Source organism: Vulpes lagopus, chromosome 8, assembly GCF_018345385.1.
Source record: "Vulpes lagopus strain Blue_001 chromosome 8, ASM1834538v1, whole genome shotgun sequence".
NCBI classification, from domain to species: Eukaryota; Metazoa; Chordata; class Mammalia; order Carnivora; family Canidae; genus Vulpes; species Vulpes lagopus.
The window spans coordinates 2690112-2711127 of NC_054831.1; the positions used below are offsets into that span (position 1 = coordinate 2690112).

At 54.1% G+C, this 21016-nt stretch overlaps 1 protein-coding gene across 2 annotated transcripts; it reads left to right on the forward strand.

The window, feature by feature from the left end:
• The first annotated feature begins 1011 nt into the window (after positions 1 to 1011).
• On the forward strand, positions 1012 to 2853 carry HES6 (hes family bHLH transcription factor 6). 2 transcript variants are annotated; one of them, XM_041766998.1, is made up of 4 exons: positions 1012 to 1149; positions 1220 to 1306; positions 1392 to 1473; positions 1616 to 2853. In XM_041766998.1, the coding sequence occupies exons 1-4, from the start codon at positions 1069 to 1071 to the stop codon at positions 2038 to 2040; spliced, it is 675 nt and encodes a 224-aa protein (XP_041622932.1). In that variant the 5' UTR covers positions 1012 to 1068; the 3' UTR covers positions 2041 to 2853. The 2 variants fall into 2 exon arrangements, with proteins under 2 accessions (XP_041622932.1, XP_041622933.1); XM_041766999.1 differs by having other exon boundaries at positions 1392 to 1433; positions 1616 to 1744.
• Positions 2854 to 21016: the final 18163 nt, after the last annotated feature.

Genomic DNA, 21016 nt, shown 5'->3' on the forward strand with positions numbered 1-21016 from the left:
TCGTCTGGCGGACACAGGCTCACCCGCCATCCGCCGCTGGACAAAGCGCGCCCAGACAAAGGCGCGGCCGACACCTGTCGCTCTTGGCGCGGCCCTCGCTTTTCTCCAGCGGAGCCGCTGCAGCTGCCAACTGTCATGGGCATCAAGTTACGGAGACCAGACGGCGGCCTCGGCGGGGGGGGGGGGGGATGCTGGGGGGGATGGGAGGCGAGGAGGGCGGGGGGGGCGGAGGAGCCTGGCCCGGGAGAGTGAACGGAGCGGGGAGAAGGACGGGGGGGGGGGGGGGGGCAGGGAAGGGCGGGGCGAGGTCAGGGGTGTCCGTGCGGGGAGGGCGGGGGGCGGGGGAGTGAAGCGGATTAGGGGACCTGCGGGGCTCAGGGGGGCAGCGATGATGGTTAGAAAAGAAACGGCGGCTGGTGTGTGGGGGGGGTGCCCGGGAGAAGGGTGACCCGAGGAGGGCAGGGCGGCCCCGCGCGGGCGCAGGACGCGGTGCAGGGTCGAGTCCCGTGCGGGAGGGGCCCACCAGCACGCAGGGGTCTCCAGGGAGCCAGGGAGCCGCTCGCCACCCCGGGAGCCCCCTTGACGGTGCCCGGCCCCCCGGCCCCCGGCCCCCCGGCCCCCCGGCCCCCCGGCCCCCCGGCGCCCCGACGCCCCTCGGGAGGCCCCTGGCGCGGACTAGGACGAGGGGGACCGAGCGATGCGGCTCCGGCGCACGCGGACCCGGGCCCGGCTCAGGTAGGGGCAACAGAGGCGCCCCCGCGGCCGCGCCCCGGGTCACCGCCCCTCGGGCGCCCCAGGCCGCGGCGGGGGCGCGGAGGCCGCGCTGGGGGCCCCGCCGGCCCCGCCCCACCAGCTGCCGGGCGGCGGGCGGGGGGCGGGGGGCGGCGGGCGGCGGGGCCGGACAATGCGCGCCGCTCCCATTGGCCGCCGCGCCCCCGAGCCCGCGGCCCCGAGCCAATCCGCGCATTGAGATGCAAATGAGGGGCTATAAGAGGGGCGGGGCGCGGCGGGGCGGCGAGGGCGCGGCGGGCTCCGGGCTCCGGGCTCCGGGCTCCGGGCCGGCCGGGCATGGCTCCGCCCCTGGCGCCGGGACGGGACCGCGCGGGCCGGGAGCACGAGGACGGCTGGGAGGCGCGGGGGGACCGCAAGGTGCGGGGCGCGGGCGCGGGCGGGCGGGGGCGGGGGCCCGGGCCGGGGCTCAGTCGGCCGCTTCCCGCAGGCCCGGAAGCCCCTGGTGGAGAAGAAGCGGCGCGCGCGGATCAACGAGAGCCTCCAGGAGCTGCGGCTGCTGCTGGCGGGCGCCGAGGTGAGGGCGCGGCGGGGGCGGGGGCTCGGGGGCGCGGCGGGGGCACGGCCCGGCCTCACCGCCCCCCCCCCCCCCCCCGCCGCAGGTGCAGGCCAAGCTGGAGAACGCCGAGGTGCTGGAGCTGACGGTGCGGCGTGTGCAGGGCACCCTGCGGGGCCGCGCGCGCGGTGAGTGGCGGGGGCGCGGGCGGGCCGGGGCTGGGCACCCCCCGCCCGGCGACCTCAGGTCCCCTGGGGGAGCCCGGCCGCCGCAGTCGCCGCTCACCGGCCGGCCGGGCCGCCGCTCTCTCCCTCCCGCCCCCGGGCGCAGAGCGCGAGCAGCTGCAGGCGGAGGCGAGCGAGCGCTTCGCGGCCGGCTACATCCAGTGCATGCACGAGGTGCACACGTTCGTGTCCACGTGCCAGGCCATCGATGCCACCGTCGCCGCAGAACTCCTGAACCACCTGCTCGAGTCCATGCCCCTGCGCGAGGGCAGCAGCTTCCGGGATCTGCTGGGGGACGCCCTGGCCGGGCCCCCGGGAGCCCCCGGGCGAAGCGGCTGGCCCACGGGAGGGGTCCTGGGGTCCCCTCTGCCCAGCCCCCCAGGCCCCGGGGACGACCCGTGCTCCGACCTGGAGGAGGCCCCCGAGGCTGAACTGACCCGAGCGCCTGCGGAAGGGCCAGACTTGGTGCCAGCAGCCCTGGGCAGCCTGACCGCCACCCGCGTAGCCCAGAGCGTCTGGAGGCCTTGGTGACCAGCTCCAGCCCGAGGTGTGCAAGGGTGGCTGTGGCCTTCCCTTGCTCCGCTCCCGCCTCCCTGCGGTCCAGATGTGGTGGGGCGGGGACCTGGGTGCCTCCCAGGTCCGCCGGCTCTCCTCCCCGGGTGCTTGGGTGGCAGGGCAGCGGGGATGAGCAGCCCAGGCAGGCCCCTGGCCGTGTTTCTTAAGGAAGTCCATCTCTTATGGACCCCACAGCTCCCCCCGGCTGGGTGCAGGGCGGGAGCTACAGGCAGGAGGAGGAATCTTACAGAACTACCAGGGTTCTCCAGGGTCTCACTGTCCCGGCCTTCTCGGGGACTGTGTGGATCTGGGGGCAGACGTGACCAGAGTGGCGCTGAAGCCCTTCTCGGCGTGGGGCACTCGGGACCGGGACGGAGGGAGACCTCAGACCCCGACGGCCCTGGCCTGAGCAGCAGCTTGAACTTGCCCCTTCAGTCGGGACACGGGGGAGGCAGGTGCTTTTTGCACACGTTGCCCATGTGTGCCAGAGAGAAGCAAAGCCCCCTGAACGTCTTGCATCTAGCACGTTTGAGTCTGTTATTAGTTTACCATCAGATGTTCTGGTTTTATTAAATAAAGGTTTTTGGAGAGTTAGTTACCCTTCTGGAGTGGGGCTGAATGATGTGGTGTCATTAATGTGTCTAATGTGTAAACACTAAACTAAGGGCGTTCTTCCTGTATCTAATGCCAGTGACTGTTTCTAAAACCTGTTCCCCTCTGTCGGCAAAGTTAGTAGCGTAATGGTGGTGGCGAGGAGGCCCCCTGTGGCCTGTCTCACCGTGGGTAGTGCCTCCACCTCCCTGGGAATGCTGTGCACCCTGGAGATGGGGTTTGTCTCCAGAGTAACCAAGCAACAGGGAAATAGTGTGTCCCGGGACCATTCTCGGATTCACGAGCTTCTGGGAATAAAATGAATGGCTAGTTCCTAGCCATGTGCTTTGAAGTTTCTTTCAAATCTTTTTTAGGATTGTATTTATTCATGAGAGAGAGAGAGAGAGAGGCAGAAGGAGAAACAGGCTCCATGCACGGAGCCCGATGTGGGACTCGATCCCAGGACTCCAGGATTACACCCTGGGCCAAAGGCAGGCACTAAACTGCTGACTCCCCCCAACCCCCACTGGGATCTCCAATCAAAGACCTGTTTTAGGATCTATGAGCATGATGCGATGGCAAGTGGTCACTTTTCCTGACAGAAGAGGAACCATACCCAATACCAGTGAGTTCAGGGACACAGACCCTCCCAGTTCATGGCTTGAAGTGAATGTGCCATGGCTCTACCCAGCTTGGACTAGAGGTCAAAATGGGCCCACGAGGTCAGAAACCTTGGAAGGAGGGTGATGGGATGGGCAGCCAGGGTGGAGGGAGCTTCCCCTCCTGGGCTAGGACAGGGCCTGTGGATGATATGTGGTCAGTTGAAAGCAGTCACTGCCACTAAGCCAGTGCCCAGACTGGGGCTCAGGTGTGATGACTCCAGACGGACACCTGGGCCTCCTCTCTGGTCGTGCCCTTTGCTTCAAGAACACCTTTCCCAACAGCCCTTTTACAAAAGCCCCTCCCCCTCCGCAGGTGCTGGCCCCCAGGGGCCGTTCACATTGGCTCCCCTGTGATTCAGTGTTAGAGCTCAGCCACTAGGCTATAACCAGATGCAACTTACTTTTAGGGATGGGATAGGTTGGTGGGATGGGGTGGGGTGAGGCAGCTCACTCAACAAGCTCTGGGAAACACAATGTGGATAAATTTAGGGGACCATTACTGTGCCAACCATACCCACCAGGGCCTCTGCCCAGGCATCCTGCTTTCCATCACGATGCAGAATGATGCCCGACTTCCACACAGCATTGGATTCAGTCCCCACCGACCTCTGTGACTGGGCTGCATCATTAATCTCTGCTGCGGCATCACTAATCTCTCCTCCTGCATCGTTCTGCAAAGAAGCTGAAATATGGGGCTCCTGGGAGGCTCAGCGGTTGAGCATCTGCCTTCCACTCAGAGCGGAATCACGGAGTCCTGGGATCGAGTCACATCGGGCTCCCCGCAGGGAGTCTGCTTCTCCCTCTGCCTATGTCTCTGCCTCTCTGTGTCTCTCATGAACAAATAAAATCTTAAAAAATAAAAATAAAAAAGAAGCTGAAATATTTCCATCCGGAGAAAGAGGAGATAAAACCTCCCTGGACTTGTCATACCCTGTTGGCCACTGCCTCATTTCTCTGCTCTAAAGCAACATTCCTTTAAAGCACTGTTTACAGGAGCTGTCTTGACTTCCACATTGCTCACTCCCCTTCACACCTCTCCAGTCAGGCCATTGGTCCCTCCCTCCACCGAACCTGCTGGGGTCAAGATCTCCAGCCACCACCATGGTTCCAAATCCAGCAGTCCTGTCTTTTGAATCTCGTGCTCGGCCTTCTTCCCGGGAAGCACTCCTCTTGGGTTATCACTCCCTCCCTCCTGAAACTCTCTCTTCTCTCGGCCTCAAAAATACCCAGTCCCTGGGTTGTCCTGGGTTGTCACTGGCCATCCCGTCTCCTTTGCTGGATGCTCCTCTCCTAGATGCACATTCGAGGCTCTGTGTCCTTCCCTAGCACCCCTGCCCAGTAACCCCACCTGGTCCATTTTATTTATTCCATTGTGTGCCCTTGATCCAAAGCCTGTCTCCATCCTCAGGGCCCCTATGTCCTGTCTGCTGGGCATCTCCACTCAGACGTCTGTTGGGCCTGACAAACCACAGCTCAGGAACCACTGACTTTCACCCCCCACCCCTGCACTGTCACTGCCCCACTCGCTGCCTGTTCATGGCACTCCGATGAGGCAAAGCAAAAATCTGCAGAAGACGGGATCCCTGGGTGGTGCAGTGGTTTAGCGCCTGCCTTTGGCCCAGGGCATGATCCTGGAGACCCTGGATCAAATCCCACGTTGGGCTCCCTGCATGGAGCCTGCTTCTCCCTCTGCCTGTGTCTCTGCCTCTCCCTCTCTGTGTGACTATCATGAATAAATAAATAAAATCTTAAAAAAAAAAATCTGCAGAAGCCACTCTTTCCTTGCCTGTCATCTCACCTCCAGCCACCCACGTGCATGAGCTCTACTTGGGATTTTTTAAGATTATGTACTTATTCGAGAGACAGAGAGAGGGAGCACCAGCAGGAGGGGCAGGAGGAGAGGGGAAGTCGCAAGGGGACTGAGCACAGAGCCGCGCAGGGATCCGACCCACGACCTGAGCCCAAACCAAGAGTCAGCACCCAGCCACTGCGCCTGCCCCATGGGCTCGACTTCTAACCCAGTCTCCGATGGGCATCCTTCCACCGACGGGGTGCTGGCGTCCTCATCTCTCTGACTTGGACTTCGGCAGCAGGGCTACCTCGCCCCCTACTTCCACGTGGGGCGCCTGGCAGCGGCCTTCAAGGCTCTGGCCTTCTTCAGGTCCCGGCCGCCCCCGGGTCCCTCCCCCCGTAGCTCTGCTCCGGGCTCCCGCCTTGGCGAGCCACCAGCGCTGACCCGCTGATCCGGCCAGTGTCGCTCAGCACACTGGGAGCCGCCCCTGGGGAAACCCGACGGATTTCGGAACAGGGGAGCAGAGCCTCGGGGTCCCTGGGGCGGGACTCCCCGCGGCGCCCAGCTCTCGGAGGCGAACCGCGGAGCCTCCTGGGAATTGTAGTTCTCCTCCTTCCACTTCCTCTTCCGCGAGGCCGCCGCAGGCCGAGCGTGGACTGCGACTCCCAGAGGCCTCCCGGGGGCCGGAGGCCACGCCCCCTGCCGGAGGCCACGCCCCCTGCCCGCAAGCGCCGGGAGCCTGGGCCTCAGCCGCACCGAGCCCGCAGCTGCCGGGAGCCCCGCGCGGTCGAGGCGGGGCCGTGTGGGCGCGGAGGCTGCGCTGCCGGGTCTCCTGCCGCTCGGCGCCGCGGAGAGGAGGAGGGGACGGGCCCGCAGCTGGAGACGCGCGTCCGCGGGAGGACGGCCCCGGGCGCCCGGCCGCGGGTCTCGGGAGGTCGCGAGGTGCTGCGAGTGCAGCCGCCGGCGGCAGGTGCGGAGCGGGGACGGCCCGTTTCAGGCTGGGCGGCGAAGCGGGGCCCCGCGGAGGGGAAGTGGAAGGAGGAGAACTACAATTCCCAGGAGGCTCCCCCACCTGTGCGGCGCCCCCACCTGCGCGGCGCCCCCACCTGCGCGGCGCCCCCACCTGCGTGCCGCGGCCCCGGGGACGCGCCGGCCGGGCCCCTGCTGTCGCGGGACGTGCGTTCCCTTCGCACGGCCGGGAGCCGCGGGGAGCCCAGGCCCGGCACCTGCCCGCAGGTAGACCGGGGCAGCGCGCTAGAGAGCGGCCGGGGCGCCCAGCGCTGACCCGATGATGCACGGCGGCCCTTGCGTGCAGGTGGACCTGGGAGAAGGGATCAGGTGGTAAACCGGGGACCCTGGGGCCCACCGGCTTCTCGCCGGCCTGTCGGGGTGGCCCTGGGGTACTGCCCCCCTCCCCTGCGGGCCCCGCCCCCTCCCCCTGGCAGTCTGGAGCCACGCCTGGGCCCCGTCACGCCTCCCCCCCTCCGGGCTGAGCCGGCTCCCAGGCCTTAGCCTCCGACCTTCCCTCTGGTCCAGTCTCTCCCCAGAGGCTGTTAGACCTCACCGAGCCCTCCTAGTCCTGTCCTGGCGCTTCCTTCACAGTCAGGTTTCTTGAAAATCATTTCTGTTCCCATTTCCTGCATTTGTTCACCTGTTTGCTTATAACATTCCACTCTGGCCCACATTTCTGTTCCCTCTGCTGGGAACTTCTGGAAGTCTCTGATGAAGTCCTTATGGCCAAGCCGACCCTTCAGTTTTCTTCTTATGTAAATATTGCAGCAGTTGGCACGGTCTCTAACTTCACGCTTCTTAAACCGCTGTTCTCTGCCTGGTTTTCCTGCTCCTCAGATTCCTTCTGAGGTTCCAGACAGGGCTCATCTCAGCCCTGTCCCTGTTTCCTTCCTCAATCTTCCTATTTCTAGATGACAGTCTGTGTACTCTCCATGGCTTTCCGTCCTGTGTCACTCCAAAGATGACTTCCAGCCCAGCTGGACTCTGGGGTACTCTAATGGCACTTACCCAACTGCCCCAGGTGGTTGGCTCTCACATCTCCCGCAGGTTCTTTGAACTCAGTAGATTCAACCTGAACCCAGCTCTTCTGCAAAACCTGCACCTCCTACCATGTTCTGGATCCCTGAGAGCAACATGGCCATCCCCAGCCACCCAGGGGAGACGCCTGGCAGTCAAGGAGACACCTCCACTTTCTTCAGCCACACCTTGGGAGCAGCATCCAGAGAGTTCCACCTCTTTAGTAGCTGCAACGAATGAATGGGTTTGCATCTCTCTCCTCCCTGCTGCCACATTCTTAGGTCAGGTTCTTACCTCCCAGCTGGAGGATGGCAGTGGTCCTTAGGAAAACTGCACCTAGTATTACCTCCTGAACTTCAATCTTTCAAAAGCCCAGCACTATGCAGACAAGCAAAGTGCAGGAGGCCCGTGACTCCCAGGGGTCCACCCAGAACTTCAGAGCTACACCTCCAAGCCCCTCTCCCCTGTCCCATTGCCCAGCATGTGGCTTGCTGCACCCCCTGTCCCGTCCCACTGCTCTGCTCTGCAGTTACCTTCAAGGTTGAGAAGGTTTTCCTGGTCACCCAGGTTTTAGGCAATTTTCAAGTTTCTCTCTTTCATTTCCCTGATGGTGTATTTCAGACAGTGTTTATTCTCTTACAATATTTACTGGGTTCCTATTCTTTGTCAGGCGTTACTCCAGTTGCTGGAGATAGTTTCTTCTCAAGCTTATACTGCTTAGCAGAGAAACGGACACAAAATACATGACATGGCAGGCAGTGTTTCTGTGCCAAGGAGAAGATAAAGTAGGTCAAAAGGGCAGGGAGTCCTGATGTGGAAGCAGGGTACAGGTGTAGGTAGGTTGGTTGAAGTTAAATTAAAATAATTGAATTTAAATAAAAAAAGAAAAACGGCCTGTCTGGTGGGTTTTGTTCGAGCAGAGAACTGATGTTGTGGAGGGGCAAGCAGGCAGCTCTCCCCAGAAGGAATGTTCTAGGGAGAAGAAATGGTGAGTGCAGAGACCTGGAGGCGGGGCTGTGTGGGGCCAGCTCTAGGGCCTGGGCAGCGGGGGTCCCCATAGTCTTCACAAATCTTCCTCCTTTGTATTCCTTTCAATAACAACAATAATGTCATCCATTCATTGAAACAGTGCCAGGCCTTTGATGTGCATCATCTTCTCCATTCCTTAAATGTCACAGTGACCCTCTGAGGGAGGTATTACTATTCTCCATTTTACAGAGGAGGAGCTGAGGCTCAGATAGGTTAAGGAACTTTTCTTAAACTAGATGTTTATTTATTTGATTTTATTTATTTTTTCATGAGAGACAGAGAGAGAGAGACAGAATCACAAGCAGAGGAAGAAGTAGGCTCCATGCAGGGAGCCCGACATGGGACTCGATTCTGGGTCTCCAGGATCACGCCCTGGGCTGAAGGTGGCGCTAAACCGCTGAGCCACTTGGGCTGCCCTAGATGTTTATTTAAAAAGCCATCCACACTCCCAGGAAAAGTTGAGCATTACGTAAGGCCGGCCATGGAAAACCTGGGTCTTCCTTCTGTCTTCTCATCCATACCTTCGTTCCCCTCTCCAGGAGTCTCCACAGTTAATTTCTTGGGTGACCTATTTGATGCTTTCCATGCATTTGCAAGCATATATCTAGAATGAATGTCTTTTTTTTTTGTAAATGGGATCATTTTGTGTGTACCATTCTGCAATTTAAAAACTTTTTTTAATTTAAATTCAATTAACGAACATATATTATTAGTTTCAGAAGTAGAGGCCAGTGAGGTCAGTCTTTTTTTTTTTTTTAAGATTTTATTTATTTATTCATGAGAGACACAGAGAGAGAGGCAGAGACACAGGGAGAGGGAGAAGCAGTTTCTTTGGGGTGGGGGGGACTTGACATGGGACTCATTCCAAGGACTCTGGGATCACGCCCGGAGCCGAAGGCAGACACTCGACCATGAAACTACTCAGGGGGCCCTGAAGGTGGCCTTTTTCGCAGCCTCATTGCAGGAGTGGCGTTTGTCCGCAGGTGCAGCCTGCACTCTGGTGAGGGGCTCTCATGGGGCAGAGGTACCCAGTGAGTGGACTCATCCAGGGCCCTGGGAGCGGCCACCTGCCACAAGCCACCGCCTACCACTCTGGCTTTGCTCCTCCAATGGCCCCTGGGGCCTCCCAAGGTGGTAATACTGCGTTTGGTATATTGTCATTCTGGTATTTTACTGTTCTTTGCAAACTGTAGCCTGAATTGTTACATCATGAGGCAGATGTACCAGATGTACCCAGAGAGTTCTGTGCGGTGGCAAGACGTGCACTCCTTCCAAAAGTGTTCTGTCCACGTCATTCCCAGAGTCCGCCTTTCCAAGGCATCGGACTAGTGATCATTCCCATTGCCCGAGGGACGTGGGGCATCCTTTCTTAAGCTTATAAGCTGTGTTTTCCTGGGAGCCACGGTGAGTCTCTCGTCTCTATGCTTCCAGAGCCCCTGATGCTCCAGTCTTGGGACTGGAAGAACAGGAAGGAAAAATCCGAGAAGGAAGTGCAGGGACCCTGCCTTCCCCCCTCCCCCCGCCCCCGCAGGTATCCGCAGAGGCCACACAGACCAGGCTTGACCCATGGATGGCTCCAGGTCTCCACAGAAGGCCTCCTTGTAATGTTCTCGAAACTTAGAGGCATGGGAGGAGCTGGGTGCCCCCCACCGCCAGCTGTCTTGACACAGGGTTTGTCACCTGCAGGCTCTGCTGAGGCCTGACGCAGTACAGGAGCTCACCTGGGCCGGGGTGGGGGGGGGGTGCAGCAGCCCTCCACAGGAGGGCCCCGTCTCCACTCTTGTCACCCTGCACAAGGGCCCTGGGGAACCAGCAGCCTTGGCTACTCTTCTTCTTGTTGTCTGTGTCAGTAGTAAACTGAATCTACAAAGGGCTCATGGAAAAAACTGACCAGGCTCTGAAGAAAAATTAACCTTAACATTTTTTTCCTTTTGCTCTGTCCTCCACTACTGCCAGGCAGAGTAGTGAGTGGTTGCCTCAGAGGGAGTGGGGACTGATGAGCATGGGGGAACTTTCTAGGGTGACAGGGATGCTCAGTGTACAGATTTGTCACAATTCAGCAAACATTCCCTTACAAGCAGGGCACTTCATTGTAAGTTTGGGATCACAAGGAAAAGACTGTGAACAGCGAATACTCGTTACTGTGTGCGTGCCGAAGCAAGCAGGGGAGAGCGTGCTGACGTCTCTCACTCACTGTGAATGCATCAAGAATAAAGTGGATTAATGGATGGTTGCCCAGATGTGAGGAAGTCTAGGAAAATGTGAAGGGCACAACTGCAAATTTCCAGAATAAAGTGTTGGGAGAGAGAGAAGGCGGCTCTAGTCCTCTGTACTTTGCTGGTCCGTCTGAGAGCCCCTTCCAGCCTACTCAGGGGGAACTACTGGGGCAGATCCCCGCCCAGGATCCAGAGGGAGAAGTGGGAAAACCTCTAGGGCGCTGGATCAAGCCTCGCAGGAAAGGAGGAGAAAACAGAATTTGGCACCGGGCAAGAGGAGATGCAGTGTGCTCCCCAAACTCGGCGGGGCTGGGCCAGGAGTCCACCTCCTCCCTCCATCGCACCTCCCCTCAATCTCCTTCTGTTCCATCAAGGCCGACAGCTTCGCACAGCATTAGAAGCTGGAGACGTGTTAATTTTTCGTGTCTTCATTTCCAGCGTGGCAGGAGAGCGTCCGTGAGCTCCTTAATCTCCATCGGATGTGCAGATTTCTCATGATGGGCACTGCGGTCCAGCGATTCCTTTTCAATTTCCATATTTCTATTTTTATTTTTTTAAGATTTTATTTATTTATCCTTAAGAGACAGAGACACAGGCAGAGGAAGAAGCACACTTCCTGCGGGGAGCCCGATGTAGGACTCAATCCCAGGACCCCAGGATCACAACCTGAGCCGAAGGCAGACGCTCAACCACTGAGCCACCCAAGTGCCCCTCCATAATTTTATTTTGAAGTTCAGGCCATATACCTTTTGCTAAAATCTTGAATTCAACCACATACTTTTGGAAGTTGCTTTTGTGTTGTAAGCAAAGGGACAGTGCTAAGCACGCGGCTGTATTCACAGTCATGTTTTATTGTTACAGCCTTATTACGTTGCCACTGTTCGGAGTATCGTCCCACACAGATGCGAGATGTGTGCCGCCTGTTTATACCAAGATGCCTTCAATGTCAGCATATCGGAGTTTTCACTTTATATCTATTTCAATATTTATAAATATCTTTGTGGGTAAACTGCCTTCATTGCAGTTAATCTCGATCCCCATGGGGTATCTGGATGTGTTCTTAGTGTGGATTTTAGAACAGACATAAGAATATCCCATCTACTCATTCAGTTGTTTCTTTTTTGAAATCACAAAAAAAATGTATGTGTGTCTCCTTTACACGGTGCTAAAGAAGCTTATCAAATTTGATTTCACACAAGGGGTATTCTTGCATATTAAGATTATGAGCCAACGGGATGCCTGGGTGGCTTAGTGGTTGAGCGTCTGCCTTCAGCCCAGGGCGTGATCCCGGGGTCCTGGGATTGAGTCCCGCATCGGGCTCCCTGCACGGAGCCTGCTTCTCCCTCTGCCTGTGTCTCTCTCTCTCTCTCTTTCTGTCTCTCATGAATAAATAAATAAAATCTTTTTTAAAAAGTAAGATTATGAGCCAAGAAAGACAAATTTGACACCATTATATTTCGAGGAAAATATATCACACCATCTTGTATAACTTGCCATATTTGCTCCATTATTACATCCCTGGCTGCTAGTATTTTTTTATATCAATCTCATGTTCCAACCTCTACTTTCATACACTAGACTTAGGAAGCTTTTTCTTTCATTTCAATGAAGTCGTTTTGTGTTATTATTACAACATTACTCAATGCAGGCAACCCTCATGGTCTCACACTTGTGCACGTGGCCTCACGTGGAACACAATGAGAGTAAGGAAAGGCATTTGCTTCCTTTATTCTTGATAGTAGATCCAAAGTGATGTGCTTGTAGCATTACACATTTGTTCTGTATTTTATTAGATGAGACATACAGGCTTCCAGCAGTTTCTTGGGATTCCCTAGGAGGCAAGTTATTTTTTGCTCAAAGTGTTATATCTAAAATCACTGAAAATATTCCATGTTTTGTTCCTCTGATGTCATTATCTTCTGCAAAGCATCATCTATTAAATCATCATTTTAGGGGGCACCTGGGGGGCTCAGTCAGTGCACCATCTGCCTTCTTCTCAGGTCATGATCCCGGGTCCTGGGATCAAGTCCTGCATCAGGCTCCCTGCTCAGCAGCGAGTCTGCTTCTCATTCTCCCTCTGCCTGGTGTTCCCCTACTTGTGTGCTCTCTCTGTCTCTCTCTCAAATAAATAAAATAAAATAAAATAAAAAACCCATCAGTTTGAATATTAGAAAAACTTCCATTTTAGAGACCATCACAATGAAACATCAGTTTTTCAAGGTCACAAGTTCTGTTCAAACTTTTCTAATCTTTTTTTCCTAATCTTTGGAACCTTTTTTGGAGTTACAAAAATTCAATTGTTGTATTACTGCAGAAAAGTATGCATGAAAAATAAAGACAGTTATTTTAAATAGATGAGCCAGTCACATTTAGTAAAAAAAAAAAAAAAAAAAAAAGTTCTGATACAAGCTACAGCATGGATGAATCTTGAAAACATTTTGCCAGGTGAAATAAGCCAAACACAAAACAAATAGCGTATGATTCCACTTACTTGGGATGTAGAGAATACGCAAATATAACAGAGACAAAGCAGAATAGAGCGTACTAGGGGTAGGGGAGGTAATGGAGGGCCTTGCAAGCATAGCAGGGAGTTTGGGTTTTATTTTAAGCAAATGGGAAGCAATTGAAAGACTTAAAGTAGGGGAGGGCAGTAGGCCAAGTTACGTTCTTAAATGATGTCTCTCCCTTTCTGGAAATCCAACTGTAGGAGGGCAAGAGTCTAACGGGGGGAGGCGGTCTCATTTGTCTCAGAAAGAAATGCATACAGATGTCAGAGATATTGGGGGTTCGGCCCCAGAACACCACAATAAAGCAAATATTGCAGTAAAGTGGGTCAACTGAACTTACTGGTTTCTCGGCGCATACGGAAGTTACATTTACATTACACGGTTGTCTGTCAGGTATGAAATAGTATGATGATGAAAAATATGCATACTTTAAAATGTTTTATTGCTAAAAAAAAATGCTATAATCTGAGCTCTCAGTGAGCTGTAGTCCTATCGCTGGAGGAGGTTCCTGCCTCTGTGTCACAACTGCTGACAGATCACGGTGGCAGCAGCTGAAGGCCAGGGCGTCTGTGGTGGCTTCCTAAACTAAGACGACAATGACGTTAGTTTGGTGTATCAGTAGACCCTTCCCTTCATGGATGATTTCTCCATAGCATGTGATGCTGGTTGATAGCATTTCACCCACAGTAGAACTTCCTGCTGCTTTTTCAACTAAGTGTGTGTATCTTCTAAATCTTTTGTTGTCTCTTCAACAATCTTCACAGCATCATCACCAGGACTAGATTCCATCTCAGGAAAACACTTTCTTTGTTCATCCATAAGAGGCAACTCCTCGAGGGGTGCCTGGGTGGCTCAGTCGGGAAAGGGGCTGCCTTCAGCTCAGGTTATGATCCTGGGGTCTTGGGATCAAGCCCTGCATTGTGGGGGAGGAAATCTCTGTTCAGCAAGGGATCTGCTTCTCCCTCCCCCCTGCTTTGTGCTCTCTTGTGCACTCTTTCTTAAAGAAATAAGTAAAATCTTAAAAAAAAAAAAAAAGCAGCAAGTCCTTATCTATTCAAGTTTCCTCCTGAGATTGCAGCGACTCGGCCCCATCTTCAGGCTCCACTTGGAACCCCGGTTCCCCTGCTGTTTCCCACCCATCTGCAGTGACTTCCCCACTTCCCCATGAGGGCCAGCATCGACTTCTTCCAAACTCTTCTTGATGTTGACGTTCTGACCTCTTCTCATTAATCACACGTGTCTTTACTGGTATCTCGGAGGGTGGATCCTTTCCAGGTTTTCAGCTTACTTTGCCCAGACCCATCAGAGGAACCACTGTGACAGCTATGGCCTCATCACATGTATTTCTTAAATAATGAGACTCGAAAGTCAAAATTACTTCTTAACCTGTGGGCTGCAGGACGGATGTTGGGTCAGCAGGCAGGAGAGCATGAAGTTCGTGGTCTCTCCATCACAGCTCCCGGGTGACCCAGTACATTGTCAGTGAGCCCATTTGAAAGGAGTCTTTTCTGGTGAGCAGTAGGTCTCAACGGTGGGCTTAAGATATTCAGTAAACAGTGCTGGGCACAGATGTGCTATCAGCCTTATAGAGCTCAGGCCGAGTAGGTTTCCCATAATTCTGAAGGGCCCCCGGATTTCCAGAATGCTCGATGAGCACCAGCTTCAATGTAAAGTCACCAGCTGCATCAAGCGAGAGAGGCAGCCTGTCCCCTGAAGCCGGGCACTGACCTCTCTCTAGCTGTGGAAGCCCTAGATGACCTTTTCCTCAACATAAGGCTGCTTCGTCTACAGGGGAAATTGAAGAACGCCCCCCCACACACACACACACCCCCGTGAGTGGGCCCAGGCCTAACCCTGAGGCAGCCCATCCAGGCGCCTCCCATGAATTCAAGCAACGAAAACATTCTGTTTTTCCGAGATAAGAAAACTATCCCCCGCCTCGCCCTGACTGGAAAAGTCCCTGAACATGGTCGTGTTGACCTTCAAAGAAATCAATCACGTCATAACCCGAATGCTATGCTACTCCCGCGTTTTCTTTGCCTTTAAAAGATGCCTGTAATTGCTAAACGGGGCGCTCTGCCACCTCGGAGGTGGAGAGCCCGTTTGCGCAAACGTTCAATAAACCCTCTTGCTTGTTGCATCTGCCTGTCTGGGGTCTGAGTCTCTGGGGCGTCCGCCGGGACACGTTGGCACCCATGAGCCAGGGTCCAACAAAATCTGTTGTTTAGTGTAGCCACGGTCACTAGTTCTCTTACTAGATCTGGACACCTTGCTGCAGCTTCTCCATCAGCACCTGCTGCTTCACCTTACACCTGTATGTTATGGAGACGACTGGCTTCTTTCCTTAAACCTCCCGGACCAATCTCTGCCAGCTTCCGACTTTGCTCCTGCAGCTGCTCCTCCTCCCTCAGCCTTCCCAGAATTAAAGAGAGTCAGGGCCTTGCTCTGGATTAGGCTTTGGCTTAAGGGAATGATCTTCTCTCCAGGCCACGAAAACTTTCTCCACATCCGCAATGAGGCTCTTCTGCCTTCTTGTCATCGGTGTGTTCACTGGAGTGGCCCTTTTCATTTCCCCAAGGACTTATCTTTTGCACTCACAACTGGGATAACTGTTTGGTGCAAGAGGCCTACCTTTGACCCGTCTCAGCTTTCCACGTGCCTTCCTCACTAGGCTTCGTCATTTCTAGCTTTTGATTGAAAGTGAGAGGCATGCAACTCTTCCTTTCACTTGAGCACTTAGAGGCCATTGTAGGGTTATTAACTGGTTGGCCTAATTTCAAGATCATTGTGTCTCAGGGAACAGGGAGACCTGGGGACAGGGAGGGAGACCTGGGGACAGGGAGAGAGACGGGATGGCTGGTGAGTGGAGCAGTCAGGACACCCGGCGTATTGGTTAACTTTGCCATCTTACAGGGGTGACGTTCATAGCGCCCCCAATTACAGTAGAAATATCAAAGATCACTGATCACGGGTCAGCATTATAAATATTATAAGGAACAAGTGTGAAATATTGCAAGAATCACCAGAATGTGACACAGAAACACAAAGTGAGCAAATGTTGGGAAAATGGTGCCAATGGACTTGCTCAACACAGGATTGCCACAAACCTTCTATTTGTAAAAGTTGTGGTATCTGTGAAGCACAACCAAGCAAAGCGCAATAAAAAGAGGTATGAATGGGGCTTGGTCTGGGATCACAGTGGCAGAAATGGGATGTGGAAATTTTGCAGGTAGAACAGGCACGATCTACTACCAAATTTTATGTATGGGATGAGGGGAAGGTACGAATCAAGGCTGATGCCAAAATTTTGGTAGGAACCACTGGGTAAATGGTGATTTAAGAAACACTAGAGTGAACAGGTTTTGGGGAGAGGGCAGGAGTTGTATTTTGAATATATGCTAAAAGGTAGAATTTGGTGGGATTTCAGGGCCTTAGGATTACAACGCCCAGAGGGTTTCTTTCTGCCTGGACAATAGCTGGGTTTATCATTCCATGAAATGGCCATTGATTGCAGACAGAGGGTACAAGTAGGAGACTGAGGGCCCATTCGTTGCCTTTTTAGGACACTGACGTTTTTCTAATTGTGAAAAGTTCTATGGCTCTTCCAGAATTAAACCCATCCTTTTGGTATTTAGGACTCCTTGTGAAATGACCCCAGCTCAACTTGGGACCTCGAGTCCTATATACCTACTCAATTCCTCTCCATCAGTTACAGAGATGTGGCCCCAAATCCATGCCATCGTGCTCTGCCCTTTATCCAAAATGAATCTAAGGATCACACCTGACTTTAAAGACCCCGAGAGGTGTCCAGCCCGGGCTCCCTCACAGCACTTTCACCATTGCTGTGCACCCCACACATGCACTTGGGTGCCCACGCACACACGTCTCCCGTATTTTGAGGATTTTCCACTCTGGCTAATGGATGCAGGAACTATTCCTGGCCCTGTATGAACTTCGAGAGTTACTATCCCTGTTCCTTCCTGACTGTTCTTCCCCCAGCCTTAGGTGGTTATCTTACTCAAGTGCTCATGGGTTCTCACCTGAAGACCTATAGAACAGGCTCTACTACTTTCCTCAGAAGGCTCTTAAGAGATGGTATCAAATCATCAAATGCAAAGCACCGAACTAGCGCCAGGCCCCAAACAGGCACCCAGTGTTCTCAGTTTTCTGCCCCTTCTTCACAATGAAAATAGCAAAGTGAATTCCTTTTGCACAGTGCAAGAGACCTTTTCTGACACTTATTCAAACTTCCCCACGTGCAGCCGCTATAAAATCCTTCCCGCCACCCTGGAAGACAGTCCGGTTGTCATTTTCTTCATCCTCCAGCTGGCTCTGACAGTGCACAAGTCTATCAGGTTGTTCGGTTAGCGCTGCTGCGTCGTAAGGCCCTCCCAAATTGAGCAGTTTACAACCACCACTTCCTTTTGCTCATATTCTGTGGGCCAGGCATCCCAGCAGGGCTTGGCGTGGCACCTCTGGTTTGAGATCCTCCCACGGCTGCAGTTGGCAATTCCACCATCTTTCCAGGAAATCTCCTTTGCCAGATTCGTCAGTTCACTGGGTACACTTTCCATTTCCCTTATCACTGCGGGCACTAGTTGTGCTAAACTGTTCACAGTGTGCTTTTCCACACGTTCTGCTAACATTTTGCTGACTTCTCATGAGGCACTCATTTACGGCCTTGAGGCCTGGTGGTCAGGGTTCCTCCAGCAGCCCTCTCCAGACCCTTCTAGCTACCTGCCGCCTAGGCCCACAGATGGTTTTTGAGGCATCAGTGCTCCACTCTGGACAACAAATTTCTGTTCCACTTACTACTGTTCTGTAGCAAATTACCCCCAAACTTAGCACCTTTAGAAACATTTGTTTTGCTTGTCATTCTGTGGGTCAGGAATTTTTGAAGGGCTCAGCTGGGCAGTCATTGCTTGGGGTCTCTCACAAGGCTGCAGTCAGATGTTGGCTGGGGCTGGAGTCATCTGAGGGTTCCACCGGGACAGATGTCCTCGATGACTCACCCGACAAGGCTGGCAGCCAGCACTGTTACTGGCTGGGAGCTCAGCCGGAGTTGCTGAACGCTGTGCCTACACGGGGCTTCTCCTTAGTTGGTGACTGACTCCTCAGCAAGTGTCTCAGAGAAGCTGCATAGCTTTTTATGACCTAGTCTTGGAGATTATATAATGGCACATCTTTCATTCTCTAACGGCCAAGGCAGTCACAGTTCACCCCGGTTCAAGGGGAGACTCACAGCCTACCTCTTGATGGAAGGTGGCGGGGACACATTTTAGAAAAGCACGAGGGATGGGAGATATCATTGCAGCAAATTTTGGAAAATACCATTTGCCACACAGGCAGCTGATAATATCTTCAGACATGAGGTATGTTCCTTGTCTCTAGACTGTTTACGTTCTTAAAATCGGAAATTATGCTTTTTTTCTCCTAAGAGCAAAATAATGAACTTCATTTGGGCAATCCTGAGCAATAACACAGGAAGCACCACTCTTGGTTCCCACCTTCTTGATATTTCTGAGATGGGAAGGCTTGTGTTCTTCACTTTGAGCTTCAAAAATGGACATACTCTTTCACTCACTCATCCAACCAATCTACGTGAGCACCTATTATGTGCCAGGTGCTGGGGGTACAAAGTTATGTGTAAAACCAAACATGGTTCCCGACCTCCACCGGCTTACATACTGATGGGAGATACAGCTCATGAAGGAAATAATTACATAAATACCTGTAAAACTGTGGTGAACAAAAGCTCTAAAGCAGAGATATAAAGGGAGATGATCCTTAGGGCACTCAAGAAAGATTTTCCTGAGGAATGAATGGAATTTACCCAGGAGGAGAGGTCAAGGGGAATATACCAAGCCACGAAAATGTCCTGAGACAAGACAGAGACAGGACAAGAGAACGAGGGAAGTTCTGAGAGAGAAGCCTGCCCAGATGCTGTTATTTAGTGACAGACTTGGTGAGAGGGAGTCGGGAATTGGAACCAAAATGCATTCAGAAGACAAAACTGATAGGACTTGGTGATGGAGAGTGTATTAGGCATCTAGTGCTCTCTAACAAATTACTACAAACTTAGCGGCTTAGAGCCACATCCATCTAGTATCCCAGTTTCCGTGGGTCAGGAGTCTGGGCACAATGGGGTCCTCTGCGAGACTGCAGTCAGGTGCTGGCCAGGGCTGGGCTCTCATCGGAGGCTCAACTAGGAAGGATCTGCTTCCAAGCTCAGACAGCTGTTAGTGGCATTCATTTCCTTGAGGGCTCTTGGATTGAAGGCCTCAGTTTCTGGCTGGTTGTCACCTGGAAGCCACCTTCAGTTCCTCCAGTTACCACATTCCTCTCCATACTGCAGTGCACAGTATGGCAGCTTGCTTCTTCAGAGCCAGCAAGGGAAGGAGGGTCCCTGAGCAGAATGGGTGTCACAATCCTGTGTGAAAGAATCACATCCAGGGGCACCTGGGTGGCTCAGTGGTTCAGCGTCAGCCTTTGACTCAGGGCGTGATCCCCAGGGTCCTGGGATAGAGTCCTGCATCAGGCTCCCTGCATGGAGCCTGCTTCTCCCTCTGCCTATGTCTCTGCCTCTCTCTGTATCTCTTACGAATAAATAAAATCTTAAAAAAAAGAATGAATGAATCACATCCACCCCGATACCTTTGCTGGCCTCTGTTGGCCTAAGCAAGTCATGGGCTTTGGTTACACTCAAGGGAAGGGGACCACACAACAGTTGAACCCTAGGAGATGGAGATCATGGGGCCACTCAGAGGCTGCCTCCTATAGAGGTGTTGTAGGGTTAGGAGCCCAGGGCTGTGTCAACCCAAGAAGCAGATCAGATTGAAGGGGGTAGGGGTGGGGCATGGAGAGAATGGTTCCAAGGGGGACACGTTGAATCTGAGGCACTTTTGAGACGTCCAAGAGATGTCACATGGGTACTTATCTGACTCATGATCTTGAGCTGGTAGGAAGTATAGATTAATGAACCATGTTCAGGTGAACCGTAATGCAAGCCAAGTGTGGAGGAGATTGCCCAGGGAGGGAGTAGAGCGTGAGGAGAGGACTCAGGATCTAGTGTGAAGGAATTCCATCCACGAGTAGCCAGGCAGAGGACTTTGGGCCCACGGAGGAGGCAGAGATGGCACAGCCAGAGAACAGGAAGAAAACCAGGAGAGGGATGTGTCTCACAAGCCGAAGAGAAAGAGGCCACCGGCGTCCACTGGTGGGATTCACGGAAGATGATGACTAGAAAGGTCAGCTCCACTTGGCATTAGTGGGAAGTCACTGGAGGCCTTGGGGAGAGCTCCTCTGGAGAAGTCGTCAGGTCACACTGGGTTGGGGTGGGCTGCTCTGTGCACCAAAGGCAAGGACAGGAGAGCCTGTGAGCACTGTCAGAGTATTTCTGCTGTGAGGGAGGAGGAGGCAGAGAGAGCACCGACGTCTCAAACACCGTGAGTGAGGGGTCACAGAGGGGAAGACAGGCGCGGGGCTTGCTGGGCCCTACACAGTCCCAAAGCCAGACCCCACCGGAAACAGGTCTGCAGTGGAAACAAGCTGGGTTTCTTACTCATGGCAGCGAGGGAGACTATTGCCCCCGGACACCTAGGTAGGGGGATGTTGGAAAGCACTTAGGAGACAGGGGTTTGTGGCAAGTAGTTTTGGGGGGCAGGTAAGGGAGGGGGGCTTTGATGTGGATTGGGTGTCAGGAGGAGGGGGTAATGCCCAGTGGGAATGCCTCACTCAATCTTCTCTAAAAGGCAGGAAGGGGCCCAGACAAAGCTCACTCTGTAACAGGTCCAGAAGCAGCAGTCACTTGTATTGGGCTGGGCAGAGCCAGGTCTGGTCATTTCTGTGGCTTGTGCTACGCTCACGTTCGTGTGTATTCAGACACGACGACTATGGCCTTGTAAGAGTTCTTCCTCTGTTGGAGGCTGACGTCCCCGGTGGCTCAGACTGGGTTGATTCAGCAGGAGGATGCCGGGGCCTCGCTGCACGCCCAGCCTGCCGGCGAGGTGACCCACGGCACCTCGCAGAAGCATCCTTTTTCCCGCCCCTTTTGCACCTGCACCTGCGAGGGCAGGTCAGGGGGAAGCATCCCCCGTCCCACCCTGCCGGGCTGCATCTGTGAGGACA